A 24,916-nucleotide genomic window follows, 5' to 3' on the forward strand; every position below is an offset into this window, starting at 1 on the left:
CTTGTTTTTGGTGTCTATAGATATGATATCATAATACAATGGAGCTGACTATTTTTTTTTTATATATATTCTCTCTTCCTTTTTTCTAATGAAAAACGCAGCGCACTTGATATTGATAATGCTGAAGGTGGCAAAGATAGAATGGCCCTACGCTCAATAATTTCACACTAGAAAAAGAACGACCTGCTGCAACTAGTCTCGGTTGTCTTCATTCGTATATGCAGAGTTAGAGACCAGACCGGTAGGTAAGCTCATGAGAATACAAAATACATGGATATTAGACAAAACAGGAACTTCAATATCCGAGTGAAATCACGGCCAAGAAACCGTCGACGATTGCAAAGAGAGTCTTACAAAGGTCTTTGATAATAACTCATTGGTAATTCTTTTCTTGTTTAAACAATTTGGTCTGCAATTACAAGTAATTTGAGAACAGAGCGCCATAATAGCCTAATGACTACCAAACTTTAAATGCTCAGTCGGTGCAGACTCTCCTTAGTTCTTCTCTGTTTGTGAAGGAGCTGCAAAAATATTTTAAAACCAGGGTTTAAAAAAGCCATCCTGAGGGAACAGTTACCAGTCGATTATTACTATAATTACTAGTTAGTTCATACCTTTGGCGGCTGCTGACTCGTCCTGTGGTGGCCTCATCGCCGGGAAGAGAATAACTTCCTGTAACAGTATTCCCAAATCATGAGTTTAGTCAAAAAAGAAATACATCACACAGAGATAAACTTGGAGGTGAGAGTGTGACCTTGATGTTCTGTGAGTCAGTAAAGAGCATAGTCAGTCTGTCGATTCCCAATCCCCAACCACCTGTAGGAGCCAATCCGTATTCTAAAGCATTACAAAATGTCTCATCTAAAGCCATCGCTTCATCGTCTCCAGATTGTCGGTCCTTCAGCTGATCAGCAAAACGCTGGCGCTGTACCACAGGATCATTCAGCTCCGTGTAGGCGTTGCATAGCTGCAGTCCAGTTATAACATGTTAGTCAAAACACTCTTAAAGACAACGGTGCAATGAATCAAAGTTGGGCTTTTTCAAATTTTTTGGCTTACTTCATGTTTGTTGATGAACAGCTCGAATCTCTCTGTCAAAACATTGTTCGATCTGTGCCATTTTGCCAATGGACTCATGATCTCGGGATGGTTGATGATGAAAGTTGGGTTCACACATGTCACTTCCAGAAATTCACCAACAAGCTGCAAAAAAAAAACCCGGCAATATTTCAGATTTAAATTTGTTATCCTACTACATATGCTAGAAAGGCAGCAGATAGAAAGAAGATTATACTTTATCTAACAGACGAGTTGTTGTTTGAGGAGGAGGGCATTTGACATCAAACCTCGCACATGCATCAACCAGATACTTGTTGGCTTCTTCGCTAGTCAAGTCTTTTGGTATATTCAGGTTAGCCACCTTCTCTAACTCTCCTATCATCTCAATTCTCCTACAAAAACAAAAATAACGTAGATTTTTACCAAAGCAAAGCTTTATCCTAAAGGTTATGGTTTAATCAATAAAGATGTTGTCTCAAACCTGAACGGAGGAGTGAAGTCGATTTCAATTGGATCCTTATCATACCCATTAGCATGATACTTGATTTTATAACCACCTGTTAATTCCTTGACCATTCCACTGACCATATCCTCAGTCATTTTCATCAGGTCATTGTAGTCTGCGAAAGCCATATAGAACTCGCAAGTGGTGAACTCCGGATTATGGGTCAAGTCAATACCCTCGTTTCTGAATTGCTTTCCTATCTCATAAACACGTTCCAGTCCACCAACAATGAGTTGCTTAAGAAAGAGTTCAGGTGCGATACGCATGTACAGCCTCATATCTAAATCATTGTGATGTGTCACAAATGGTCTCGCAGCAGCTCCACCAGCAATCATGTTCATCATAGGTGTCTCGACCTATTTAAAATTTAAGAATATCAGGAGAGAACACTCAACTGGCTGCAAAATCAAAAGGTAATTGAGAGATTGCGAACCTCCAAGAACTTTTTATTGTCGAGGAATCTACGGATGTAGGAGATGATACTAGCTCTGGTCTTGAATATCTGACGAACCTCCACGTTCAACATGAGATCAAGATAACGCTGGCGATATCTTGATTCCTGCCAATACACAAGGACATCAAACGCTTGCTTGAACAGAAACAGAATAATAGTCACTACGACACTGCCATAACAATCTTTATAGACCTTTGTAAAATTTATAATACCTGATCTTTCAGGACATATGCTTCAGGATTTCTCGTTTCCCCTGGAACCCAGCTTTCAGGTTTCTACATTTGAGCAAAAAAGTGAAAGAGGTTAGTTTAAAACAAATAAGGAATTTCTAAAGGTATTATAACAGCCACAGAGAATCTACTGTACCTTTGCATTCACATTATCAGCCTTTCTCGGCATCATGTGGAGGCAATGGGACAGAAGAATAAATGATCGGGGGAAGATACTCAATTCTCCCCTCTTTGTTTTTCCTGAGATTAGAGTAAAGCGAAAAGTGAATAGGAGGTTGGGATAGACTTAAAGAATGAAAATACATATATATAGGCTGCACAAACCTGGAAATCCAGTGACTCCAACAATATCACCACGCTTAACATTCGAATGGAGTTTATAAAACTCAGCTTCATCCAATCCTGACTTCCTGGAAGGATAGAAGGCAATAAAACTTAGTAATCAGCATTGTATTTTTTTTCCTTTTTAAAAAGTCTGGTAGACAAAGCATTCACCTTGCATCAGCCATAACTTGAACCTTGAAATCATCACCGTGTAGATCATAGAAGAAAAGCTTGGTAGAGGAAGATCGCTTGCTCATTATCCGGCCTAGCAAAGTTCAACAATGAAAGAATCTTTTTCAGTAAAAAGGACAAGCGGCTACGAAAATTTATGCAAATAGCACTTAGCAGTTTAACATACCAGCCAGAGAAACTTCAGCATCTTCAATATGATCCCCATCGTTCAAACTACCATACTTCTCAATGTACTCAGGAATTGACATTGACACAGAAAACTTATGAGGGTATGGATTCTCTCCTTTAGCCTTCTCAGCCGCAATATACTTCAATCTGTTCTCAAAGTATTGCTGCAAAAGATATTAGAAACAAAAAAGTAAAGAAATGAACACTTGATTCATACATTACACGTAAAGCTGCATTGCATAAGAGAATAAGGAAACTACTGAACGGATTCATACCGTTGGATCCATCTCCTCATCATCTGCTGCCACTGACTTCTGGCTCTGGGAGCTTGGCTTGGGAGCCTGCATCAATAAAATCAAGACTCATTAACTAGAAAACTTGAAACTTCTCGATGGAGATGCTATCAAGATAATTCAATAATCTATAATGATTTTCCCCAGAATTGTTACGAATCAGAAGGAAACAAAGAAGAGTGCTCACTTGTTTTGCCTTTTCTTCTTCCTTGCGTTTCCTCTCTTCCTCTTTCTGCTTCAATTTCAGTTCCTTCTTCAGAGCACTACACAGAAAAAATCAAAAAGACAAAGCCGATACAATCAAATCCCGTACGAGGATTCACAAAAGTGTAAAAAGAATAACATCAGACGAAAACGTACTTTTTACTCCGAGGTTCAGCAGCATCAGCAGCGGCAGGGTCAGCAGCAGCATTCGAGGTGGTAGAAGAATCTATGGCTAGTTCAGATAAAGCTTTCGTGGTTTGATCAGCCGAACCTTCCATCGCAAATGGAGATTCCAAAATCGAGGAGATAAAACGCTCTTTGCTCAGTGAATCAAACTGTTTTCAAGCTTTGTGAATTTTCGGAAGTCTAATGAGGAAAGACGGCGAAGAAGAAGAGAAGAAACAAGGGTTTATTATCCCTCAGGTCTAGCCCATTAGCCAATTAGGGTTTCTTCGGTTTATTCACTAACCGAACCGGTTCGTCTTAACGTAACGATTTTAATATTTAAGCTTCGGTTACAGGTATAATTGTACACTACTGATAAGATATAAGAACAACAATTAATTTTTTTACATTATAAAGAAAGTAGCAAAATCTAACTCCCATGATGTACAGTTGACAAAAAAAAAAAAAAGATCTCAAATTGTACACTACTGATTTGATATTTTTACAAAAGACCTTGTAAATTATTTGTAAGTTCTATTAAAGTTCATTGGTTATAAAATCAAATAGTTCACAGAAATCTATTGAGTATTGACATTGAGTGAACTACAATCAAAATCTCTTGATGCTTTAAATCTCATCTTATATTGTATTCGGAACTACTAATAGAACCTTTACAACAAAATTACTCAACCTCGTCCTTATTCATAAGATCTAGACCGTTGAAAAATATTAACACCAACCACAGTGAAGTAAAACCAATGATGTTTCCTTGTGTATGCAACTTCAGAGAAACAAAATCTTTGGCTTTTTTTACCAATGCCAGTTTCTAAGTCCTTATGCAAAACCTGAAACCAAAGCAGCCCGGGTTACTTTTCCTCTGCAGACTTGAGCTACCTCCATTTAAACCACTCGGTTTGTCGTCAGAATTCTCTGTTGTTTGGCTAAAAAGAGTTGTGGCTTGTGACACTGTTATCCTTGGGACCTCAGAATTTGTTGTAAGATCGATCTCGGGTGATGCAGGAGCTACTTTGTTGCCTTCTCTTGCAAAAGAACTAGATCCACTTCGCCTATAAAACCACTTAAAAGGTTAAATCTACTCCCAAGCAAACATTTTTTTTATATAGATACTATAGTTTTACCTGTTGCTGTTGTTATTGTTGTTGTTATAATGTGCAAAGGATGCTTCATCAAGAAGTTCAGTTTTAGGATCTTGAATACAAACTTTGCTATTAGAAACAAGATGAATGCTCCCTGAATTCTGCAATGGTGATGATGATGTTTCTTCTTCTTCTTCTTCCTCCGAAGAGGTTGATGCCTTATTATTATCAGTTTTGGTTTTTCTAACCATTGATATCACTCTCTCTAGTGTCCCTAAAGCTTGCTTCACTTCTGGACTTATGCAGAATCGTGTTTTGCCATTCTTGTTTTGAGTCTTCCTAGTGATATTTTCATCCTCTACCGAAGAAGAAGAAGAAGAAGAAGGAACACTTTTATATTCTTCTTTTCCATTTACACAATCTTCTTCCTCAATCTCAGGAACATATCTTTTGCAAGATACAGATTCATTCTCGCGATGTCGAGTCTCATTCTCTTTTGCCATATATAGATCATTAGCTTCCAACTTAAGTTCTTTCTCTTCACAGCCCCTTCCTTGTTCGCTAAAAACATCATTTACCTGGCAGATTTCATTAGTTTTAGCAGTAGAATACAGAGCTTCATGTATCTGAGTATACAATGGATCAGCTAAAACTCTGGTGTAATCATCTGAATAAGCCACGGAACCAATAGTCTGTAAACATTCAATTAAACGCAAAACATCACACAAGCTAGCAAATTGACAAATCAGGTATTTATGAACTATTAAAAAACTGACAATGACCTTCTTGAAAAGTGTGAAACCGTTGCCAAGAAGCTGCCTGGACATGAAATTGATAAGGGATGGAGGGACCAAGTCCAGCTTTATATCCACTTCCGCTATGAATCTACAAAAATCAAAGACATTAATATATCCAAGTTTCAAGTTAGTATACAATGTCATCACTCATCAGTTATCACTCACTCACACTCACCTTACGTAACTCCTTTCTGGAGTCCCCTTTTGTATAGCAACTCCGCCTACAAAGTCAATCCTCACAGCATTCGCTACTTCAGCTATACCGTTGCTCTCTACTTCGATCTAACAGATAACAGTTTAGGATGATGTCAAATCAATAAGAACTGGAATAAGATGCAAGGAAATCAAGCAAAATCTAACTAACTTGTTTTTACCGAGTTAAGTAGGATGATGACTAAACCGTCTTTAAAGTATTCAAATACGAAAAACTGCAAAATAGCTTCTCTGTCTGTCAATGGCCACGGTGCTTTCACCCTTTCTTCCCCAGAAAAATATCATCAAAGTATTCAGATTTTAGAGATTAGCTTCACGAATAAGTAACAATAGGAACAAAGATAGCAATTCGTGAAACAGACCTCAGTAAACATATCTGTTCATCGATCCTACACTTTTGCAAGCATTTAGCTTCTAAGACCCTGAATGACGGAAAAACCATTTTTGGCCACCTGAGAAAACATAGAAACAATAAGCGATCAAATTTTCGTAAACAAGAGACATTCCATAAGCAAAAAGAAGGTAGCTCTCACCATTTCTCATAGAATGAAGATTCCCAGCATACACATAAACCTGCATAAACACAGTTAGAATCAAATCCAAAACCTTTTCTCTTGCGGTGCAAACTCTTAAGAAAACTTACAGTCTTCGATAGTCCCATCAACGCAACCTTCAACGAGCAGTGTATGAAATGGACTTCCTTTAAGTCCTTCACGGTACATAACACGACAATGTTCATCATCATGTTTCAACTGTAAACAAGAAAACACAACTCTTTTGCAATTCCGTTTCAAAAAGATCAAGAAGATGATCACAAAATCGAGCCAAAAAGAGAAAAACAATAAACATACTTTCCAATCACCATAAGACGCCTCGTTGCTTGACTTAGACAAGTCTTGATCCTTTGCTGATACACTCCTAAGCTTCTCAATTGCACTGGATAAAGCAGCTACTCTCTGATCCAGTATATCCACATTACACTCTGCGTGATGAAACATGAAACTAAAAACATTAAAGGAAAGGCAAAATGAAGAGTATATAGCAAATCATCAACAACAACAAAAACCTTCATAGAGCTGTTTTCTGATTAGGGTCTTGAGAGTTTGGTCATCAGAGAGCTCAGGAGACGACAAGGTCTCATTAAGTCTCTCTCTGTACTCAGAAACTTCTCGTTTCGTCTGCATACTCAATTGAATCCGTAGAGACACCTTTAGAAAACAAATCAACACTCAAATCAAAGACCAAAGTGAATCAAAACAGAACACAGGAGATTTGATTTAAGAACCTAAAAATTTGTGGATACAAGAAGAATCGTGGTGAGGAAGTGAGAAGGGAACACCTTCAAACGGACGGCAAACTAAAAGAAAGGAAGCTTTTTGAGTTTGAGTTTGAGTTAAGGCAGACAAAACCCAGCTGCTGATGCGTAACCTACGAGACGGGCAAAGAACGTGGAGATACTCTTCCCGATTAGATACGTTCTCTCAGTTTCTCGGGAATATACATCTCTGGAAAGGAAAAGTCTCTCATTCTCCGAATTTGCATTTGACAAAGTTTTGAGAGTTGTTTATGTCAGACTTTACTTTAGAGGGACCAGGTCGGTTAAGTGTCGTTGTCATGAGATCTTCTGTGTCTTTTTTTTTATATATTTATTTTACTTTTAATCAAACATGAAACTTTAATTTGTAGACAAAAACTGATATCTAATTAATGTGCACGGTCTAAATCATTTCGAAGATCACTTTTATTTTATTTTTGATATAAATAAGAATGTGCATGAATGAAAGTTTCTTTTGAGATTTGTGAGGGTCGATGAATGAATCCAAGTTCTGAAACGATTCCATCAAAATCAGGAAATTTGGTTATTTCTAGAAAAGATGACTGACTATACGATTCACATATGATCCAAACATGGTTAAGTGTAAAAAATGGACGAAGTTGATTTGGACTTCCTTCATTCGCAGTTTTTAACTCTGCAAGTTTTCAAACTCATATCCTATTGTAATAAACATCATCAGCCTATATAAAGAAACAAATGCATGTCTAGTTCAATCTATATACAATCAAAATCACGTGTTGCAGGTCTCCCATTATATATAACCATAGTCAAAGTCTCTGAATAATAAAGACAAGGATCCTGCAATTAACACCAAAGCTTACTCGGATAGTGACATATTACAGTTTCCAGTTGTTTTAGACAGCCATCGGTTTTCGCAACACATAGTAAAAAGGGAGAAAAAAAAGATAGTCTCATATAGTTTTGATAAAAGTTTTTTTATAAACTACTGACTGCAGCAACCGCCACTGTTTTGTTGGATTGGCTGACCTTTCATTTGGACTGTTCCAGGACCAGATGTCCTGTTCGCATTCGTTTGGCTTCCCATTCTGCAAAGCATATGAGCAACCATATGATCAGACTCAAGGTGAACCACTAAATGTCGATACAAAGATATCAATCATATGAAAAATCTATTCATTGAAGTAATGTACACATAGCTTGAGACTACAAGGGATCGACACAACAGTATGTTTGTAGATTTCCTGTATATTAGATATCAAGTCTAGAAAACTGCAATTTGTATATGGTTGCTAGCAGCAAATTCCCCAGATAATAATTTGATGAATAATGGTGATCAACGAAAATCGTTTTTTGATAGTTTCACTAAAGAATATAGGCTAACTTATTGCAGAAATTATGACAAAAGATAATAGATTTTGATAAAAAAAAAGAAAAAGATAATAGATTAGATAGTGAACATACTTCTTCTTGATTTCGCCAGCTATAGTTAAGAATGCCTGTTCGACGTTGATAGAATCCTTAGCACTGGTCTCAAGAAAGGGAATTCCTAGCTCATCTGCTAAGGCCTGAAACGTAAGAAAACCATGTCTCTCTTGTGTCAGGAGAAAAAGCTACTAAAAATCTGCAATTTATAATCGCTGGAATCAGATTTTCTAACTTTTGGAGTTTGGTCAATGATCATATATACATTCACAGCCTTAAGAGGTACAACAATCTCAATGACTGTATTACCATCACAGGTTAACAATTTGGGGAACCATGATATGATAAAATGAGGAAAGGGGAACATAACAGGCAAAGGATGTTTGAAAGTCATCTAGATATGCATAAGAAAGAAGCAAAAATCATAACTGGAAAATGAATGAAGAAAAGATTGCTGGGAACTTAACCACAGATGTGAGCTTACCTTGCCAGTTTCGGTGGAAACAACTTTGCTTTCAACCATATCATTCTTGTTACCGATCAAAAGCTTGCATACACTCTCATTGGCATATCTATCAATCTCACTCAACCACTGCTTCACATTGTTGAAGCTCTCCATCTCAGTACAATCATACACAATCTGTTGAAAATTATCATCAGTTAAGAATTGTGGATTTTGAATATTAAAGTAAAACTAGTATTTCAGGAACTTCTTTCCTCTAACAAACATGTTTCAGAGTACACAGATCCCAAGCTAAACCACTTTGACGAGAAACGGAAATTGGGACACAACACTAGTATAGGTAAACAAAAAAGGCAAGTAATATAACGAATAAAAGGATAGCTCACAATGATCCCATGAGCTCCTCTGTAGTAGCTGCTAGTGATGGTCCTGAAACGCTCCTGTCCAGCAGTATCCCACTAAAAGAGAGCAGCAACAGTAAGCAAAATGAGTAAACACAATCACATCCGAAACATATCATATATTATCCTCATTACAAGACTCAGAAGAAAAAAAACTCACGATTTGGAGCTTAATCGTCTTCCCATCCTGCTCAATCGTCCTAATTTTCTGCCCAATTCGAACCACATTATAAGTAACTCAGGATGAACAATATCGATCACACACATATATATATATATATATATAGAAACCACCACATATATAGAAGGAAGGAACTCACGAAGTCAACACCGATGGTACTTATGTAGCTGTCAATGTAAGCATCATCCTGTGGAAAAAAAAAAAAAATCCCAAAATCACGAAACAGATGAAAAGAAGCAACCTAAAAAAAGAGCTAAGCAAGTTTTCAACAATAAAAAAGCAAGTCAAACTTACAGCGAATCGAAGAAGAAGACACGATTTGCCAACAGAAGAGTCACCGATCAACAAAAGCTTGAACAAGTAATCGCTACAACGAAAAGGGAAAACAAAATCGAAATCGGTACCCAGAAAAGTAAAATCGAAAAGGATACAATGCTATCAAGGATAGAGATACACTTACTACTCGTTGCTCATGACTTGAACCTTGTAGTTGCGTTTTCCGATTTGATTCCAAGCTGAGATAAAAAAAAAGCCTTCTCGGGAAAAAAAAAGAAAGGAAGGAAGAAGCTCTTCTCTACGGTTAGGCGTGTCAATCAATTGACATGAACATTGAAGAGCCCCACCACTTCAATTCCGATTTTTTATTTATTTATTTACGCCAATAGTATTTTTTAATTGACAGTTTTAAAATAATACTACTTTAACTTCCATTTACTTGTTGTTTGTCCCGAGACAATAAAGAAGCTTTGACCTTGTCTCACTAATTTCTTTCTTTACGTTGTGAGTGTGTGTGTCTCCTTCTTATTTGGGCTTTTCTTAGATAATGGGCCGAGCTCAAATCTTGGCTAATCTTACTTAAACGTCCTTAACGTCCTCGGATGATAATAAGGTTGGATTTTGATATTTTTTCAACAAGGTTGGATATTGATTAATACTAATCTTAAGTAAGTCTCACTCAATTATTTTTCCAAAAAAAAAAAAAAATTAACAAGTCTCTACAGTTTTTTCAGAAATTTTATTTATAATGGAACCTACAAAACACAAAATGAAAATCTTTAGAATGGATAAAATATATAGCAAAAAGAAAATGTAATTGAATAGGCATAGATTTTTACATTTTTTTTGTATATGAGACAAAGTATACTTTATCAAAAAAAATCATTATACTTTCATCATCTACATTTTTATCATTGTAATTAAGTAATTTTAATCCTACCACGAGTTACCTTCTTATTTTACTTAATTTTCCCTCAATACAGTAGATAATTTCTTTCTGGCAAAAAAAGATTAAGAGATATTCCTTATTCTATAATTAATTTATTTTCATCAAATTTAATAATTATTTTTTAAATGACCAAAAAAAAAAATGGTAAACAGATTTAAAATAAGATAAATACTAAAAATAAGCAAAACTGATATAGAAAAGAAAAGGAATCCACAAAGATTTGTTGCACATATTACGCGGAATGTCCTAACTATAAATAAAGCTAAATGATGAAAAAACAAACACAAATCTCTGATCATCTTAATTGTATCTGTCTTCAAGAATAATCAAAAAGAAGCAAAAAAGAGAAAGAGAGATTAATTAGAACCCAACAAAAATGGCGATCGTAAGTCCCCATTTCTGTGCACCGTACCCCATAGAGTTGGGGATCGTACGCAAGGTGATGACTCTAACAGATGGTAACTTCGCTGTCACCGACGTCAACGGCAATCTCCTTTTCAAGGTCAAAGAACCTTTGTTTAGCCTCAGCGACAAAAGGATTTTGTTGGATGCATCAGACACTCCAATCTTGACTTTGAGAGAAAATGTAAGTACAACACAAATTAAAACATATATGCCTTTACATCTATAACTTGCATGGATGGTACACTTTGTTTGGTACGTCAAAAATCATCGTCGTAGATCATCCGATAGAATCTGTCGAAAGTCCATTTTTGATGGTTCATATCCATAATTTAGACGCTTTATTAACTCTTGGCGTAAACAAAAACTGTAGAAGGTGAGCTTGCATGATAGGTGGCAAGTATTTAGAGGGAAAAGTACAGACCAAAGTGATCTAGTATACACATTGAAACGATCGTCGATGATTCAAATAATGAAGCCAAAGCTAGACATTTTTTTGGCTCAAAATAAAGAAATGAAGGTGTGCGACTTCCATGTCAAAGGAAGTTGGATCGACCGTTCATGTGTCGTCTACGCCGGCAAATCTGATGCCATTGTTGCTCAGGTAATTAATCAAAATGGTCTGAAGTAAAATTATAAATTAAAATGGATTAGCTAGTGTATAATTTGATCGTGCTAATTGATTCTTTGTTCTTGTTTACAGATGCAAAAGAAACATACCGCACAAAGCATATTGATAGGGAAGAGTAATTTCTCGGTTACGGTCTATCCAAATGTTGACTTTGCTTTTATAGTCTCTCTCATTGTAATTCTCGATGACATTAACCGAGAAGATTCAGAAGACTAAAATACTATTTTTCATATACATTAATTTCTTTTGTGCGCAGCAAATATTTGATAATAATACTCTAAATTATATGGATTTCAGTTGAAAACAACAATGAACTTTAAGTTGTATGTTAGAATTACAAGAGATTTTTTTTCTGCCAAATGCCCAAACAATAAGGACAGCTCCACCAGTTTTTGTTTCGGTGGAGGTAGACACCTTGGCAAGCGACTTTCTCAAGCTAGCAGATCAAGAGTGTGAGAAAACCAAAAGAGCACAAGAACCAGATTTAGCCAAAGACGACTTTATTCATCTCCTCATCTATATGAAGTCTCAAAACTTAGCTTTACAATCTCTCAAGTTTCAGCTAGCCATTGAAAATTCGTTTAAGAGAAATAATGATTCCGAAAGAGTATTAAGAAAATAAGATATAAATCAGCACATGACAGTCCAAAGCTTTTGAGACATATAAAGATGATACATAATGAAAAATACATGGATATAATAAACTTGGTGTTCCGACAAAGTTGATCAACGACACAAGTTGTGAGGGTTGTTCAGTTCCTTGAACTAGTGCCTTCGCTGTCTGAAAATCTCGACCCCTAAGTAATCAATAGTGCTCTTAATAAGAGCAACATTTGGCTTCGAGAGCTTTACCCGAACAGCGTTTATCTGAGGAAATAGTTCAAGCGTTTTGGAGGCAATGTGTTCCGCGACTGCCTCCAGAAGGTTTCTTGGTGACCCTTCAACAGCTTCCTTAGCTATGCTGCAAACAATATCATATTCTTTCATCAATAAAATCATAACTTGAATACAACTTAAAGACAAAGCTGGCCATATATAATTCAGGGATGGACACAGATTGGATATTGTGAATGGTCTAACTTGAAAATGTCGACATAGCTGATTGTATCTGCTAAGTTGTCTGATTCACCGGCCTTCTTCAGACTCGTCCACGCATCAATGTCAACAAGAAACATCTGCCCCAGTGTCCTTTCTTCAGGAATGGCTCCATGGAAACCGTAAAATTTCAACCCTTTTAGTACCAGTTTGTCTCCAAGCAGTGACTCTAACAATAAAAAACTGCAAATAAGTCTTTGAAACAAAAGAAGCAATATTATATGTTTCGCATCCACAGTCTTTACACATCAAGAGACTTGTGACAATTTATACACAAAAGAGAAGAGAGAAGTGACTAAAAAGACCTAAGCTGCAGGACTATTGAGTTGAACACAGTTCAAAATTGTTGAGCTGCAAGACTATCTTTGATTACTTGTTGAGTTGAACACAATTCAAAATTGGACAAACTCTTCCACAATACCATAACGAAAACTTATCATTCTCTGTTATTTCATTTCATCACTTCTTCATTACATTAACTAATGAAGAAACCACCAAATCCATTACTGGAGCTTTGTGAACAGTAAAACATGTCAACAGAAAACTAATTCGAAGACGTGAATAGACATAAAGATCTCTCGATCTTCATCACCTACTTTACTCTAAAACAGTCTAAAACGAAACAAAAAAAAAACAGCCACATACAACTCGAGATTTTTGCCATTGCCACACGATTTCGAAAGTATACTAAGAATTATATACCTGGCCGTGCTAACGTCGCCGGAGCCGTCGTATCCATCCCTCAGTTCGCGGCAATAGAATTTTTGGATTTTACTTCTAGATTGAGAGATGGAGAGAAATCGGAGGAGATCAGACTGGAGAGAGAGAGAGGCTATATTGGCCCAATCTCAAGGTATTTATAGGCCCAACAATTCTAAAAAAAAACGTTATTTTCACAAAACTAACAGCCGACAGGTTGGTGAACCAAAAAAAAGAAAAAGAAAAAAAAAACAGCCGATAGACATGTGTGATATCAATATAAATTAATTATTTCTTGTGCATTCATTTGCTTAAAAGCTTAAGTATATTTCAAACCTAGTCCTAGTGGCTAGTGCATTCATCACTACAGAATAAACAGTTGGTAATTCGAAATTGTTTTTGTGAAAGTTTTACTTATAATACTTCTAACCAATTTTTTAAATATATAATGTAATTAAATATTTTATGATTTTGTCTATTTGATGGAGTATATTAAGGATAAAGTGACCATAGTCGTAAAGAATAAGTCCACCTCTAATAGATACCATCGCATTAGAGATCGAGTTTTGCTTATTGAATCTTGTTTTTTTATAAATGTAAGAATTTGGTTAATAAGCTGGCCAGTTGTGACCCAAAATTAAAAAGAAAACATTAATTGCTACTTAGGAAAACTATAAAAAAATAAGCTTCACTTTATTATAAGGGATCCACTAAAAATTTTGCTTTCATGATTATAACTTAAAATATATATATATATATATATGTTCTTAACTATTAAATTAATTTAATTTTAAACATATGTTTTTTTATTGTTGATGGGTGATGATTGACTTGCTAATTTATAAAGTAATGACATATATATAAAGAGATTTATTTCACATTTGTTTTTTTTTGAAAATTTTTATACACTAATTGCGAAAGAGACCAACCCATCCAAAAAATGTTATAACACTAAGCTGTTGTTGGGAAAAATTCTCTTATGCATAATGCAAAGATATACCGCATGTTCCTTTAGTGTGAAGCATAACTATGACCAGTGTGACCACCACATTCAGTGGCATGAACCATGCTGTCGCATAAACAATCATGCAAACTCAAACGAATCTTTTTTCTTTTCTTGTGAAAACCAAATCAAACTTACATAGAGAAAACTCTAATAATATTATTAATCAACTAGAACGATCATACACAAGTGCAAGAAAGATTAGAGAATTTATAAATTAAACATTGGACAAAAACAGATGCTCTACAAATTCCTCAACACATGAAAACCAAAAATTAAAGTGTTGAACTAATTTGTTTTTGTCTATTAGTGTATTAGAGATGAAAAAAACGGAATTTTTTTTATCAACGCCGTTAAAAAGAGTTTAATCTAAACTAAACCGAGATAATACGACACCGTTTATTTGGAACTCAACCACGGTTATATAGTCCACGCATTGGTTTAACACCGGTTTGTTTGTTTTATCCGCCAGCTATACTGCTCTATCGTTAAAGAGAGAGAGAGAGAGAGAGAGAGAGAGAGGGACAGATCTGTGAAGTTGGGATCTTTCCTTTTTCACTTTCTTCGTTGTCTCTCTCTGTCTACACGCTTGTGAGCTTTTAGTGTGTTGTGTTTTCTGCGCCACTTTCTCTCTACTGTTCTCTCCTCTCATCTAACCTCACGGCATCACTTTTTGCAATCTTTAGCTGAAGCCTAATTTCAACAACTTAGTTTCAAATTTCTTCTTAAACTTTTTGATCTCTCTCTCTCTCTCTTTTCCAATAAGAAACATCTGCTTCTAATAGATTTCTGGGTCTAAATCCACTTTCTATTTTTGGGCATTGATCTTTATTCTTAGGTTAACTATAGATTGAAGCCAAAGAAACCTTTTTTATTTTTATTTAGATTCTCTAGGTTTCTCTAAATTTCTCAACTACTGCAAAAGAGTTTTGTTACGTTTCTTTTGATCTTGTGGGATTCTGTTTTCATCTTAGACGACTCCAAATTCCAATTTTTAATTTGTGCGTAAATGGTGGTGAAGATGATGAAGTGGCGGCCATGGCCGCCGTTAGTAACGAGGAAGTACGAGGTGAAGCTTGCGGTGAAGAAGCTTGAGGGTTGGGATCTAGTGCGTGAAGGTGTCCCGGAGAAGGAGGAGAGATTAACGGTGGAGATTCGCTGGAAAGGTCCTAAGGCGACATTGGGATCTTTGAGAAGGACGGTGAAGAGGAACTTTACCAAGGAGGCACTGGGCGAAAGCGATGTCGTTTCGTGGGATGATGAAGAGTTTCAGAGCTTATGCTCTTTCACTTCTTACAAAGACAGTTTGTTTTATCCTTGGGAGATTGCTTTCTCTGTCTTCACCAATGTAAGTCTTAATCCGTATCTTAAGATTTGAAGTCTAAGCTCTAGATTCAAATGTTGAACTTTGGAAATGGTTTGATTAGGCTGTAGATGGAACTCTAGCTGGATGATCAAATTAAGAGACTTTATTATTTGTTGCCTGGAAGATTTGAATGCCCATTAATGTTTCAACCTGTTTGATTATAAGACTTGAAACTAGAGAGTTCATGTTACTGTAGAGCTTGTTTCCTGGTATTCTAGCTGGATGATTTTGATACCCATTTATGTCTCATCTTCGTATTAAGTTACATTTCAAACGATGTTTAATTGTTGTCATAGGTGTTTGGTTCTGCATGTTGGTATCAATTTCCCTTAAAGACAACATACAGAACTGATTTCTGATTTTGTTTTCAGGGAATGAAGCAAGGACAGAAGAATAAAGCTCCTGTTGTTGGAACTGCATTTTTGAATCTTGCTGAATACGCGCGAGTGACCGATAAAAGAGAATTCGATATAAACATTCCTCTCACACTCTCTGCTTGTGTTGCCTCCGAGCCACATCCATTGCTCTTTGTATGGTTTACTTCTTCTCTCTTTCATCACTTCTCTAGTTTGTTGGCTCAGTATTGCGTTTTTTTGACATTTGTGATTCTCTTGTTCCTTTTAGGTATCATTGAGCCTGCTTGAGCTTAGAACCACTCCAGAAACATCAGACTCTTCGACACAAACTGCGGTTGTGCCTGTGCCTGTCCTTGCCCCGTTTCCATCACCACAACAGCCTACTGAAACTCAGTCAAATGAGAAGGAGGATGTTTCTGCAATCAAAGCTGGTCTCAGAAAAGTCAAGATTTTTACAGAGTATGTTTCTACAAGGAAAGCCAAAAAGGCTTGCCGGGAAGAAGAAGGCAGATTCTCAAGCTTTGAATCATCAGAGTCTCTTGATGATTTCGAGACAGATTTTGATGAAGGCAAAGCAGATTTAATGAGTGTGAGAAAATCTTTCTCCTATGGACCTTTGTCTTATGCAAATGGTGTGGGAATTTCGTTGAACTGTGGTGCGAAAATTAGCGACGAAGACGAAGATTGGGTTTATTATAGCCACAGGAAATCTGACGTAGGAGCAGGTTGCTCGGACGCTGAAGATCCCGCTGCAGGTTTGGTCTATGAGACATCACTTCTTCCACGGCGTAGCATATTGCCATGGAGAAAGCGGAAATTGAGCTTCAGGTCGCCGAAATCCAAAGGAGAGCCTTTGTTAAAGAAGGATAATGGAGAAGAAGGTGGAGATGACATTGATTATGATCGGAGGCAACTTAGCGCAGATGAAGCTCATCCTCATTTTGGGGTAAGATCTTATTTAGTGGTCAGGTGTTTAATGCAGTTTCTGGTAGTTTTTTCGGTTTATGATATATAGAAACCTAAGGAAGGCCAAATATCATTCAAGTTTTTAGGTAGATACAGTTTTGGTTCGGTTCTATATGTATATGTGTTTTGAGTCCTCAAGTTTTGCATATGTTTTATTTGCAGAGCAAAGTTGATGAAGATTCATCTGCTAATCCTCGATCTTCTTTCTCGGAGTTTGGAGAAGACAGTTTTGCCATTGGAAGTTGGGAGGAGAAAGAAGTGACAAGCCGAGATGGACACATGAAGCTTCAGACAAATGTCTTTCTAGCTTCGATCGACCAGAGAAGCGAGCGAGCAGCTGGTGAGAGTGCCTGCACCGCTCTTGTAGCAGTTATTGCGGATTGGTTTCAGAAGAATGGTAATCTCATGCCGATCAAGTCTCAGTTCGATAGTCTGATCAGAGAAGGTTCTTTGGAGTGGAGAAACCTATGCGAAAACGAAACATATATGCAGAAATTCCCGGACAAGCATTTCGATCTTGATACCGTTCTACAAGCAAAGATCCGTCCTCTAACAGTCATCCCTGGAAAATCTTTTGTTGGGTTTTTCCACCCTGACGGGATGATCAACGAGGGGAGATTCGAGTTTTTGCAAGGCGCTATGTCGTTCGATAGTATTTGGGCTGAGATTATCACTCTTGAGGAAAGCTCGGCGAATAGCGATAGTTATGATGATGACTCTCCACCACATGTTTACATTGTGAGTTGGAATGATCACTTCTTTGTCCTCAAAGTAGAGAAGGAAGCTTACTATATCATTGACACACTTGGAGAAAGGCTTTACGAGGGTTGTGATCAAGCTTATGTTTTGAAATTCGACCATAAAACCGTCATCCACAAGATTCTTCATAAAGAGGAAGCAGGATCCGAATCAGAACCTGAATCAGAGATTCTGTGCAGAGGGAAGGAGTCATGTAAAGAGTATATTAAGAATTTCTTGGCTGCGATACCAATTAGGGAGTTGCAGGAGGATATCAAGAAAGGATTAGCCTCGACGGCGCCTGTTCATCACCGTTTACAGATCGAGTTTCATTACAGTACAGATGTAGAAATTGCGGTCTGAAAGCCTAGGCAGAGTTGCTAACGTTTTGTTGAGTTTTTTTGTTAGTTTTGTAACTCTTTCTTAGCTTAGCTAACTTGTGAATGTGATCTAGAGTTGAATCAGTTTGTATCTAACTAAACAAATTAACATTTTTGCTCGTTTTATTTCTCTTGACTCATTTTGGTTCGCTTTGTTTGTTCAGCTTTACATTCGGCATGTAATATAATGTCAAAAATCTTCAGACAAAAAACAAGCCGGATATGGTTTTATTCAGACAGTATTGTTCACTCATAGCAACAACAAACAGATCAAAATGCAAAACTGTAATGGTCAAGCGTAATCTCACAAATGCAATTGATCAAGAAGATTAACATAAATTACGTGAAGAACATTTCCCCCAAAAGATCACTGCTGCAACTGATCGTAGACATTGAAGATAAGCCAACCTTCAATGGCTGCAGCTTCAAGACGATCATTAGCCCCTGCTTCATCCCACTTGGACTGGATCGAATCGAGCCGACTCATGTCATACCAAAGAATCTTGTGAGCTAATTCCCTGGTTCCAAGGAATTCAACAATGGGAGTTCCTCGGGCTACGGCAGCTAGTTTCCCAATCTCCAAAGAGCTTCGGATCACAATACCATGGTTTTCTTTAAGCAAAGCGAGGTCTTCTTGAATCTGGACCCCGACAAATGTGACAAATTTGGAAGCAAAGAAGCGGTAAAGATCCTTGAGATTATCGCCAAACGAGCTTGGGAGGCGGAGGAAGAGACAGAAGTTTTTCGTGCTAAACTTCACCGAGCATAGGCGCCATCGGGACTTTGTGTCAACAGAAGATTCAACATCCCAGTAGACATCAAATATAATGGACCGGTTTCCATTCCAGACGGAATCTTCAAGGATCTTGGAAAGGTAAGGAGAGATATCGGTAGATGATCCAACATCAATGGCTTTGGTCTGGATCCAAGAATTGTCTACCATCATAAACCCTGGACCATCGAAGGAGGCCATGTTGTCTGAAAATTGAGATATCAAATCTCACGCATTAGACACAACATCGTAATTCGCACAATTTTTCCTAATAACAAGTACCGTTCATCTGTTTTATTGTGAATGTGCTTAAAGATTCAATAATGAATTTTGTCGAAATGGTATGAAGCAACAAACAAAGTCCCAATGTTGGAATCTGATTCCTTCATCTTCGTATTATTCTTACCATATCTACAAGCACTGATACGTTACAGGTGAATAGAGAGATCCGTAAAAAAGGACTAGGTCAATGAACTTATAAGAAGACTATTGAGAATTATCGATTTGAGTGTGTAGCAGCAGATGAAATGACAGATTCAAGTAAATATAGACGCATTTAGAGCTAACTAATCGTAATTGGGATTTGTCTAGAACAACAAATATTACTCTAAGCAGTGTTTGGATTCTGTGGACAACAAACAAAAGTAGGACGAGGAAAATCCCCAAATACGTTGATAAGACTTTTATTGATTTGGGATAGAAGATGATCGTATGCAGAATCCAAACACATAAACACAGAAAAGAGGAAAATGAACCTTGAGATTCCGGTGCGAGAAGAAGGAAGGCTGATCTAGTAAACGGAGTCGGAGGAGAGAGAGACTACTTCTGTGGGTCTTTGGCCGGAAGAAGAGGAAAAGTATTGCGCGAGTGAAAAAGTAAAGGCCTGCCCAGTGAACAAAGGACACGTGTCTATTTCTAACGTGTTCCGCACGTGCGGATATCACTATGTAAATTTTGGCATCTGTTTGTTTTGACAAATAGATCATATCCTCCGCATGACCTGAAACTCGTTGGAAGCGGTTGAGAGGCATCTCGTGCTCTCGTCGGAAACTTGAAACTCAATATCTATCTAATCTAATGCATTAGGTGCAACCAACTGTCCAACACTAACTCTTCATACAAAATATATTAGTGCCACAAATACATAGCAAGGAAAAGGAAGAGAGAGACTTCTCACATGCTGGTATAACGAATCTATGGAAATATCCATTTTCTTTTGGTAAGGGTCGTTAATTTGGATGAATGATTATGTATGCAACGTCTTTCTAATTCCATGAACGTGGATGCAATGATGTATTAAGTAGTCTCAGCTTTATGCTTGCAACTAGAATTAACCACAGCTCTCCAAACCTAAACAATAATTCAATACTTTGTTTTTTCTATAAATGGGATTTCATGAATAGTCCAGAATGAGAATTTCAAAGGGGGGTTTTTCATCAACAATTGTGGTATAGAAAAAGAGTGTTCTTTTATACAAAACAAATGGAGTGGTTCCACGGTATATATATTCCATAGAGCTATCAGCTCTAGATGTCGGCCAAAGATGAAGATCCAAATCCAATGTCAAATGAAAATTTGATACAAGTTAGTTCCTTCTTGCGTCCATCAATCATCTTCATTTTAAGTGAGTATGTACCCTATGAGAAATCAAAGCATTAGATTGGTCCTAATATGCAGAAAGCGAAAACCGGACTTTGGTATGACAACCGTATAACTATTGATCACAACAAGCAAATCTTGAAAAGGTTCAACTTCCTTATTTTGGCAACTTTATATTTCCAAATTTACTCATTATCAGCTATGGACACCAAGCTAAACCTACTCTCAGACTGTTTTAGTTATCCAACTAAACAAATTCGATTAGAGTAAACCATTTGCTCAGATTGTAACAGATAACATCAAGTTCAACATCTCACTCCAAAAATAGATCAATAAACTTACAGGGGGAGTATATATAGGCAGAACTTGCGAGTGAGCGACCAAGAAATCTCCAATTGCCACAGGACAACTTGTCTCATCACAAAGATCATGTGTCTCAGAATGAATATGCCATCCAAAGTATGAAACTTCGATCACCAACTTGCCCCCCGAGATCTCAGTGTCTTCAGGTAAAAGAAAACCAAATATATTTTTTTTTTAAAGATCGAGCCTTTGAAGCAAGAACAAGGAGTTTCAGCGTATAAACATATTTAAATCTACCATATAAACAAACATTGAATATAAAAACTAGGAACGCAATTAATAGTACAAAACATCAAAAGTAATCAAACAAGCAAAAGATGTACACATGTCATATAGCTTCATAGGTAATATTTTGAGAGTTACCTGTGTTAGCAGAAATGCTGAAAGTGGCTGGCTCGCCTCTAGCTATAGGATAAGGCGATATATCAACGCCTTTCACATTCACTTCATACTCTTCATTATTATCTGCAACCAAACAAACACTTACCAAATCAGATCGAGATTTCCCAACAGTTCCCCAGAAATCAAAATTAAAACTTCAGACTCAATCAGGATCAAAACCAGAACCATCTAAATAAAAATCAAAACAATCAACACAAATTATGAGCACAAATCAAAACCATCTACATAAAAATCAAATTTTCAACGCAGCTGTCCCAACATCAAAATCATCACCGAGCTTTTTAGAACTTGATATACTTAACCCAATCAAACTACTACTACAATCAAGAATTGGCAATCTCAGAAATCGAAGGAGACCAAAACATACTGCAGTACTGAACATCGGTGGCTGCGACAATCGTTGAAACGAAGAGCAAACAAGAGATAGCGAGCGAAGATAATCCCATAAACTTAGACATGATTGATGATAATTAGATTCTCAAAGAAGCAATAGGCCACGACGATGATTGGAGACCACGATGAGACGGTGAGGAGACTAAACTTAAGACGAAGCAAGAGACAAAGACAGAAATGCGGAATCGGGATTCTCATTTCACAAGAAATGTCGGATTGATCTTAACCGTTCGTTGACGCCGGTCCTTGATTACTATAAATAGACGGTTTGGATTTCGGAGTCAATCTGTTACGGTGTGATTAACCGCATATGATTAGCAGTGAACAAACCGTTTGGTGGAGTTTGTTTAACAATTTTCATCAGTTCAAATTACCCACCCACTTGGCACCAAAGCTACAAAATAATTTGGATTTGCCAGCTCAGATTTGACTCTATTTAATCAATCATACAGCACACATTTTTGAACATTATTTTGGAAGATTACAAATTTCACATTCCAACACGAAATCATGATTTTTCTTGTCCTAAAAATTCTATTATTACCCTCTAAATATTATTTTAATACAAATATGTATATGTACATATAAGCATATATTTGTTTGGGCCGAATAAGGCAGGCCCATAAATTAAAAGGCTTAGTTATTTGAATAATGAAGACAGCCTAATGAATCGGGGTTTTTTCGAAATTTTGGAAGGAAAGCTTTTTGACAGATGGCTAGATTCCTTCTTCTGTGTTGCCTCTTCGCAGCGGCGCTGACGTCATCATTGACGGTGGCCGGCGACGATAACCGAGTCTACTCGCCTTGTTCGGATTCTACTGTCGGGATCGGCGATGGATTCACTTTCGGCATTGCCTTTGCGGCGAAAGATTCTTTCTTCGGTACAAATCGTTCCGTTCAGTACTCTCCCTGCGATCGCCGTCGACTCTCTCTCAACGGTAACTCTGAGGTCGCCGTGTTCAGACCTAAGGTCGATGAGATCACACTCCTTACCATCAATACCTCTAGTTCCTCCAGTTTCCGCCCGGTTCGTGACTCATCTCTGAATCTCTCCCGGTGAAATAAGGGTTTTGATCAGATTAGAAACGATTTAGGTCAATCCTTAGGGGGTTTTCTATAGATCGGAACTATCTTACCAGATTAGTGTAGTTTGTTGACTCGTCAAAATCCTGGCGTATTGTCGACATTACTTGCATTGAGATTAGATTCAATTTAACCATAGGTACCAAAGTTTTAGGATTTAGTCTCTGTTCTTGGAAGATCTGTTGATACCTTTCTGCATTTGTTTCAGTGAGGTTCAAAACAGAGATTTTGGCATGTCAAATACCTGTTACACCATAGATTGTTTCGAAATTACTATAAGATTGCTTATCCTCGGAAGCAAAGGTCTTGAATATCAAATTATTGGTTTGTCTGATGTTACTTTGTGATTTCAGGATGCTTCAAAGGGGTATATGGTAGCATTCGCTGGGGCAAAATACGCTGCAAGATCAGTGCCAATTATGGTTGCAGACAGCAATCATATCGTGACAAGTTTCACCCTTGTAATTGGATAAAGCTCATATCATTTTCATTTTCTTATAGAAATTTCCCATCTCTTATTAGCTCTGTTGCCTGTCTTATATCTTGGGTGGGTATTCTAGGTTCTTGAGTTCCAGAAGGGCAGGCTTGAAAACATGTTCTGGAAGAAAGACGGATGCTCGAAATGTTCTGGAGATACAAAATTCGTGTGCCTCAACAAAGACCAATGTGCAATCAAGACGCAAAACTGTAAGAACCAAGGAGGGCAAGTAGATTGTAGCTTGGGGATCCAATTGGCGTTTTCAGGCACGGATAAGCACTACACTGCGCTGAATTCGTGGTATGAGGTTGCAAACCTGAAGCAGTACTCGCTCTATGGCCTCTACTCCAATCTCAAGGACTCACTAACCAACCCATTCAAAAACATCTTCTGATGAGTGATGACTTTCTTTCTCCCTTGTGTGTTGCTTCTTTTGTATTATTTCTCGCCTGCTTTTTTCTTTACGTTTTATTTCTTTTGTATGATTTGTGCTAAATACTGTATTTTACAACTTGGCCTGCATGAACTAAAATAGTCAGAATACTCAAATATACTCAGATATATATATTTTTAATTAAACCTTTCATATTCTCCAACCGATCGACATTACTAAACTAAACTTTTCATACTGAAGTTTGTCGACATTACTAAACTAGTTGTGGGCATTATAAAAATCAAATGACAAAATAAACAGTTTAAATATTCGTAACTTGTAACACAAAGAAACAAACCAACAACTTCACAAAAAAAAAAAAAAAAACAAACCAACAATATTTTAAAATAACGAGGATAAAAAGTTGTAAGGATTCATAAAGAAATAAACCGACACAATTTCAAAATAAATGCACACCAAACTTAAAACATGAACCAATTTAGAGTTTAAAATATTATTGATGTCAAATGGCATCGCATCCGCATGATTTTCTCCACCGGTTGGTTCACTAGGAGTTGGCTCTTGACGAGACTTATCATTGGTCGCAATAATATTGTTGTTCCCGTAAAACTGTGAGTTGCAAATATTGTATCCTCCCTCGTTTACTCCTACTTCATGGTTCATGATATGAAAAGGGTATTGTCTTGGTGGGTTCATATCCATTATTTGACTATTGTTGATATTATGATTCTGTGAAGGTTGAGAGACTGATCCAGCCAACCCATTGAAAGTCATCATTTCCAAAAGATGGTTTCCGTTGCTACTGCTGCCTGCCTTGGTGGAATCTTAACAATTGGATTGTTGTTCATATAATGATTTTGTGAAGGTTGAGAGACCGATCCATGTAAACCATTGGAACTCATCATTTGGGGAAACACTGGATCCATTTCCAAATGATGATTTCCGTTGCTGCTGCTTCCTTGGTATGGATATTGCCTTGGTGGGATCATAACCATTATTAGATTACTGGTCATATTTTGATTTTGTGAATGTTGAGAGACTGGTCCAAGCAAACCATTGAAAGTCATCATTTGGGGGAAAGTTGGATCCATTTCAAAATGATGGTT

The 24,916-nt window shown here is 37.1% G+C and overlaps 9 protein-coding genes across 11 annotated transcripts; 3 read left to right on the forward strand and 6 right to left on the reverse strand.

Annotated features, from left to right (window-relative positions):
* Positions 1 to 277: 277 nt before the first annotated feature.
* LOC17892090 (lysine--tRNA ligase, cytoplasmic) lies at positions 278 to 3,812 on the reverse strand. Its single transcript, XM_006297144.2, has 15 exons — positions 3,586 to 3,812; positions 3,413 to 3,488; positions 3,208 to 3,273; positions 2,931 to 3,096; positions 2,744 to 2,837; positions 2,573 to 2,658; positions 2,385 to 2,488; positions 2,231 to 2,293; positions 1,998 to 2,123; positions 1,541 to 1,920; positions 1,295 to 1,451; positions 1,060 to 1,203; positions 755 to 967; positions 615 to 672; positions 278 to 521 (listed from the first exon to the last, which is right to left on the reverse strand). Exons 1-15 carry the CDS (start codon positions 3,705 to 3,707, stop codon positions 496 to 498), a joined length of 1,881 nt encoding a protein of 626 aa, XP_006297206.1. The 5' UTR covers positions 3,708 to 3,812; the 3' UTR covers positions 278 to 495.
* Positions 3,813 to 4,145: 333 nt separating this feature from the next.
* LOC17893254 lies at positions 4,146 to 7,229 on the reverse strand. 3 transcript variants are annotated; one of them, XM_023785935.1, is made up of 11 exons: positions 7,041 to 7,229; positions 6,768 to 6,909; positions 6,553 to 6,683; positions 6,345 to 6,453; positions 6,235 to 6,274; positions 6,064 to 6,153; positions 5,863 to 5,962; positions 5,664 to 5,770; positions 5,474 to 5,576; positions 4,734 to 5,269; positions 4,146 to 4,661 (listed from the first exon to the last, which is right to left on the reverse strand). In XM_023785935.1, exons 2-11 carry the CDS (start codon positions 6,883 to 6,885, stop codon positions 4,421 to 4,423), a joined length of 1,575 nt encoding a protein of 524 aa, XP_023641703.1. In that variant the 5' UTR covers positions 6,886 to 6,909; positions 7,041 to 7,229; the 3' UTR covers positions 4,146 to 4,420. The 3 variants fall into 3 exon arrangements, with proteins under 3 accessions (XP_023641703.1, XP_023641701.1, XP_023641702.1); XM_023785933.1 differs by having other exon boundaries at positions 4,734 to 5,383; XM_023785934.1 differs by having other exon boundaries at positions 4,734 to 5,383; positions 6,987 to 7,229.
* Positions 7,230 to 7,814: 585 nt separating this feature from the next.
* LOC17891815 (ras-related protein RABD1) lies at positions 7,815 to 10,059 on the reverse strand. Its single transcript, XM_006298511.2, has 8 exons — positions 9,926 to 10,059; positions 9,760 to 9,832; positions 9,605 to 9,652; positions 9,445 to 9,492; positions 9,270 to 9,341; positions 8,905 to 9,060; positions 8,460 to 8,563; positions 7,815 to 8,083 (listed from the first exon to the last, which is right to left on the reverse strand). The coding sequence occupies exons 1-8, from the start codon at positions 9,937 to 9,939 to the stop codon at positions 7,981 to 7,983; spliced, it is 618 nt and encodes a 205-aa protein (XP_006298573.1). The 5' UTR covers positions 9,940 to 10,059; the 3' UTR covers positions 7,815 to 7,980.
* Positions 10,060 to 10,989: 930 nt separating this feature from the next.
* On the forward strand, positions 10,990 to 11,995 carry LOC17893382 (protein LURP-one-related 10). The gene is made up of 3 exons (XM_006299930.2): positions 10,990 to 11,276; positions 11,466 to 11,696; positions 11,796 to 11,995. The coding sequence occupies exons 1-3, from the start codon at positions 11,067 to 11,069 to the stop codon at positions 11,937 to 11,939; spliced, it is 585 nt and encodes a 194-aa protein (XP_006299992.1). The 5' UTR covers positions 10,990 to 11,066; the 3' UTR covers positions 11,940 to 11,995.
* A 211-nt stretch (positions 11,996 to 12,206) lies between these two features.
* On the reverse strand, positions 12,207 to 13,641 carry LOC17891912 (dihydroneopterin aldolase 1). Its single transcript, XM_006296572.2, has 3 exons — positions 13,521 to 13,641; positions 12,804 to 12,987; positions 12,207 to 12,684 (listed from the first exon to the last, which is right to left on the reverse strand). Exons 1-3 carry the CDS (start codon positions 13,555 to 13,557, stop codon positions 12,489 to 12,491), a joined length of 417 nt encoding a protein of 138 aa, XP_006296634.1. The 5' UTR covers positions 13,558 to 13,641; the 3' UTR covers positions 12,207 to 12,488.
* Positions 13,642 to 15,020: 1,379 nt separating this feature from the next.
* Positions 15,021 to 18,466, forward strand: LOC17890630. Its single transcript, XM_006299989.2, has 4 exons — positions 15,021 to 15,868; positions 16,258 to 16,416; positions 16,511 to 17,188; positions 17,371 to 18,466. Exons 1-4 carry the CDS (start codon positions 15,530 to 15,532, stop codon positions 18,307 to 18,309), a joined length of 2,115 nt encoding a protein of 704 aa, XP_006300051.1. The 5' UTR covers positions 15,021 to 15,529; the 3' UTR covers positions 18,310 to 18,466.
* A 66-nt stretch (positions 18,467 to 18,532) lies between these two features.
* On the reverse strand, positions 18,533 to 19,960 carry LOC17892608 (uncharacterized protein At5g06450). Its single transcript, XM_006300047.2, has 2 exons — positions 19,854 to 19,960; positions 18,533 to 19,304 (listed from the first exon to the last, which is right to left on the reverse strand). The coding sequence occupies exon 2, from the start codon at positions 19,297 to 19,299 to the stop codon at positions 18,694 to 18,696; it is 606 nt and encodes a 201-aa protein (XP_006300109.1). The 5' UTR covers positions 19,300 to 19,304; positions 19,854 to 19,960; the 3' UTR covers positions 18,533 to 18,693.
* Positions 19,961 to 20,441: 481 nt separating this feature from the next.
* On the reverse strand, positions 20,442 to 22,021 carry LOC17893360 (putative phosphatidylglycerol/phosphatidylinositol transfer protein DDB_G0282179). The gene is made up of 4 exons (XM_006296690.2): positions 21,830 to 22,021; positions 21,424 to 21,525; positions 21,040 to 21,200; positions 20,442 to 20,735 (listed from the first exon to the last, which is right to left on the reverse strand). The coding sequence occupies exons 1-4, from the start codon at positions 21,918 to 21,920 to the stop codon at positions 20,625 to 20,627; spliced, it is 465 nt and encodes a 154-aa protein (XP_006296752.1). The 5' UTR covers positions 21,921 to 22,021; the 3' UTR covers positions 20,442 to 20,624.
* A 500-nt stretch (positions 22,022 to 22,521) lies between these two features.
* Positions 22,522 to 24,006, forward strand: LOC17892688. Its single transcript, XM_006298363.2, has 3 exons — positions 22,522 to 22,882; positions 23,292 to 23,399; positions 23,499 to 24,006. The coding sequence occupies exons 1-3, from the start codon at positions 22,568 to 22,570 to the stop codon at positions 23,808 to 23,810; spliced, it is 735 nt and encodes a 244-aa protein (XP_006298425.1). The 5' UTR covers positions 22,522 to 22,567; the 3' UTR covers positions 23,811 to 24,006.
* The last annotated feature ends 910 nt before the right edge of the window (positions 24,007 to 24,916 follow it).

This window comes from Capsella rubella, unplaced genomic scaffold, assembly GCF_000375325.1.
Source record: "Capsella rubella cultivar Monte Gargano unplaced genomic scaffold, Caprub1_0 scaffold_3, whole genome shotgun sequence".
Lineage (NCBI taxonomy): Eukaryota > Viridiplantae > Streptophyta > Magnoliopsida > Brassicales > Brassicaceae > Capsella > Capsella rubella.

Excerpts from the sequence above, each read along its gene's own strand:
- LOC17892090 (XM_006297144.2), bottom strand. The coding sequence starts at position 3,707 with ATGGAAGGTTCGGCTGATCAAACCACGAAAGCTTTATCTGAACTAGCC. Across the intron at positions 3,274-3,412 it reads AAGAAGAAAAGGCAAAACAA|GCTCCCAAGCCAAGCTCCCA; the intron begins GTGAGCACTCTT and ends TTATTGATGCAG. Across the intron at positions 3,097-3,207 it reads ATGAGGAGATGGATCCAACG|CAATACTTTGAGAACAGATT; the intron begins GTATGAATCCGT and ends TATCTTTTGCAG.
- LOC17893254 (XM_023785933.1), bottom strand. The coding sequence starts at position 6,885 with ATGCAGACGAAACGAGAAGTTTCTGAGTACAGAGAGAGACTTAATGAG. Across the intron at positions 5,384-5,473 it reads GTTTCACACTTTTCAAGAAG|ACTATTGGTTCCGTGGCTTA; the intron begins GTCATTGTCAGT and ends GAATGTTTACAG. Across the intron at positions 4,662-4,733 it reads AACAATAACAACAGCAACAG|GCGAAGTGGATCTAGTTCTT; the intron begins GTAAAACTATAG and ends GTGGTTTTATAG.
- LOC17891815 (XM_006298511.2), bottom strand. Across the intron at positions 9,342-9,444 it reads AGACGATTAAGCTCCAAATC|TGGGATACTGCTGGACAGGA; the intron begins GTGAGTTTTTTT and ends GCTCTCTTTTAG. Across the intron at positions 8,084-8,459 it reads GCTGGCGAAATCAAGAAGAA|AATGGGAAGCCAAACGAATG; the intron begins GTATGTTCACTA and ends TATGCTTTGCAG.
- LOC17893382 (XM_006299930.2), top strand. The coding sequence starts at position 11,067 with ATGGCGATCGTAAGTCCCCATTTCTGTGCACCGTACCCCATAGAGTTG. Across the intron at positions 11,277-11,465 it reads TCTTGACTTTGAGAGAAAAT|AAGGTGAGCTTGCATGATAG; the intron begins GTAAGTACAACA and ends CAAAAACTGTAG. Across the intron at positions 11,697-11,795 it reads CTGATGCCATTGTTGCTCAG|ATGCAAAAGAAACATACCGC; the intron begins GTAATTAATCAA and ends TCTTGTTTACAG.
- LOC17891912 (XM_006296572.2), bottom strand. The coding sequence starts at position 13,557 with ATGGATACGACGGCTCCGGCGACGTTAGCACGGCCAG. Across the intron at positions 12,988-13,520 it reads GGCGACGTTAGCACGGCCAG|AGTCACTGCTTGGAGACAAA; the intron begins GTATATAATTCT and ends TTTTATTGTTAG. Across the intron at positions 12,685-12,803 it reads AGCTATGTCGACATTTTCAA|CATAGCTAAGGAAGCTGTTG; the intron begins GTTAGACCATTC and ends TATTGTTTGCAG.
- LOC17890630 (XM_006299989.2), top strand. The coding sequence starts at position 15,530 with ATGGTGGTGAAGATGATGAAGTGGCGGCCATGGCCGCCGTTAGTAACG. Across the intron at positions 15,869-16,257 it reads CTTTCTCTGTCTTCACCAAT|GGAATGAAGCAAGGACAGAA; the intron begins GTAAGTCTTAAT and ends TTTTGTTTTCAG. Across the intron at positions 17,189-17,370 it reads AAGCTCATCCTCATTTTGGG|AGCAAAGTTGATGAAGATTC; the intron begins GTAAGATCTTAT and ends TTTTATTTGCAG.
- LOC17892608 (XM_006300047.2), bottom strand. The coding sequence starts at position 19,299 with ATGGCCTCCTTCGATGGTCCAGGGTTTATGATGGTAGACAATTCTTGG.
- LOC17893360 (XM_006296690.2), bottom strand. The coding sequence starts at position 21,920 with ATGTCTAAGTTTATGGGATTATCTTCGCTCGCTATCTCTTGTTTGCTC. Across the intron at positions 21,526-21,829 it reads CACCGATGTTCAGTACTGCA|ATAATAATGAAGAGTATGAA; the intron begins GTATGTTTTGGT and ends GTTTGGTTGCAG. Across the intron at positions 20,736-21,039 it reads TGCCTATATATACTCCCCCT|GGTACATACTCACTTAAAAT; the intron begins GTAAGTTTATTG and ends GATTTCTCATAG.
- LOC17892688 (XM_006298363.2), top strand. The coding sequence starts at position 22,568 with ATGGCTAGATTCCTTCTTCTGTGTTGCCTCTTCGCAGCGGCGCTGACG. Across the intron at positions 22,883-23,291 it reads GTTCCTCCAGTTTCCGCCCG|GATGCTTCAAAGGGGTATAT; the intron begins GTTCGTGACTCA and ends TTGTGATTTCAG. Across the intron at positions 23,400-23,498 it reads TCGTGACAAGTTTCACCCTT|GTTCTTGAGTTCCAGAAGGG; the intron begins GTAATTGGATAA and ends TGGGTATTCTAG.